Below are 1,171 nucleotides of genomic sequence, written 5' to 3'. Positions count from 1 at the left end.
GGAGGGAGCTGCAGGTGAGGAAGGAGCAGAAGAGGGAGGAGTGTCAGATGAGGGAGCTGCAAGTGAGGAAGGAGCAGAAGATGAAGGAGTTTCAGATGAGGAGGGAGCTGCAGGTGTGGCAGGAGCTGCAGGTGAGGCAGGAGCTGCGGGTGTGGCAAGAGCTGAAGATGAAGGGGGAGTGTCAGATGAGGAGGGAGCTTCAGGTGACACAGGAATTGCAGGTGTGGTAGGATCTGTGAGTATGGCAGGAGCTGCAGGTGAGGCGGGCACTGCAGGCGAGGAAGGAGCTGTGGGTGTGTCAGGAGCCATAGATGAGGGAGGATCCTGGACCCAGCAATGGAATCAGGCCCAGCAGCCTGTGCCTGAAAATATGGCCTATCGGGCATTGAGAACCTTTTCTGGGATGGAAGAGCCAGACCAAGAGGAAGAGTCCTTTGAGAGCTGGCTGCACCATGCCAACGACATGCTGTACATGTGGCGCCACGTGTCAGAAAGGGAGAGGAGGCGGCGGCTGGTGGAGAGCTTGGGTGGCCGCGCGCTGGATCTCATGTGCAGCCTCCTGGCAGAAAATCCCGACATGCCTGTGCAGGATTGCCTGGCCGCGCTGGTACAGGTGTTTGGGGACAAGGACACCTGCGTGACTGCACGGCTCAAGTTCCTGACTTGTGCCCAGCGGCCCCAGGAGACTCTCTTTGCCTATGTGATGCGCCTGGAAGGCCTGCTGCAGTCGGCTGTGGAGAAGGGGGCCTTCCGTCCTGTCATCGCAGACCAGGTTCGCGCCAGGCAGGTGCTGATGCAGGCCCGCCCGAACGAGATGCTTCAGAACAAGCTGAGGAGGATGCGGCTGGAGAGGAGACCACCTGGCTTCATGGGGATGCTGCGGCTCATTCGGGAGACCGAGGCATGGGAGGCCGCCCTAGCTGGGGGTGAGCAATTCCAAGCGGAAGAAGGGGCCTGTGTGGACATGGGAGGGCTGCCGGCCGCCCAGGCTGCCCCCGCCAGTGAAGAGGTTGCTGAACCCTCTCCAGCCAGTGAAGATGCTTTCCGGGCTGGCCTGGCTCTTGAAGTCATCACCGAGGGCACCCGAGCTGATGCAGATGAAACCGAGGCCTCCCCAGCCAACAAAGATGCTTTCCGGTCCGCCCTGGCTCTTGAAGTCATCACCGAGGGC

At 60.9% G+C, this 1,171-nt stretch overlaps 1 protein-coding gene across 1 annotated transcript in view; it reads left to right on the top strand.

Annotated features, from left to right (window-relative positions):
• The window catches only part of LOC123323416 (paraneoplastic antigen Ma6E-like), a 3,616-nt gene that overhangs the window by 776 nt on the left and 1,669 nt on the right, over window positions 1–1,171 (top strand). Inside the window, exon 2 of the mRNA XM_044911905.1 lies at window positions 15–1,169. Coding sequence (XP_044767840.1) covers window positions 15–1,169 — 1,155 coding nt within the window. The remainder of the gene's footprint in view (window positions 1–14; window positions 1,170–1,171) is intronic.

Source organism: Neomonachus schauinslandi, chromosome X, assembly GCF_002201575.2.
Source record: "Neomonachus schauinslandi chromosome X, ASM220157v2, whole genome shotgun sequence".
Lineage (NCBI taxonomy): Eukaryota > Metazoa > Chordata > Mammalia > Carnivora > Phocidae > Neomonachus > Neomonachus schauinslandi.
Note: the sequence above shows the minus strand (reverse complement) of the source record. Positions and strands in the feature narration are given on the sequence as shown.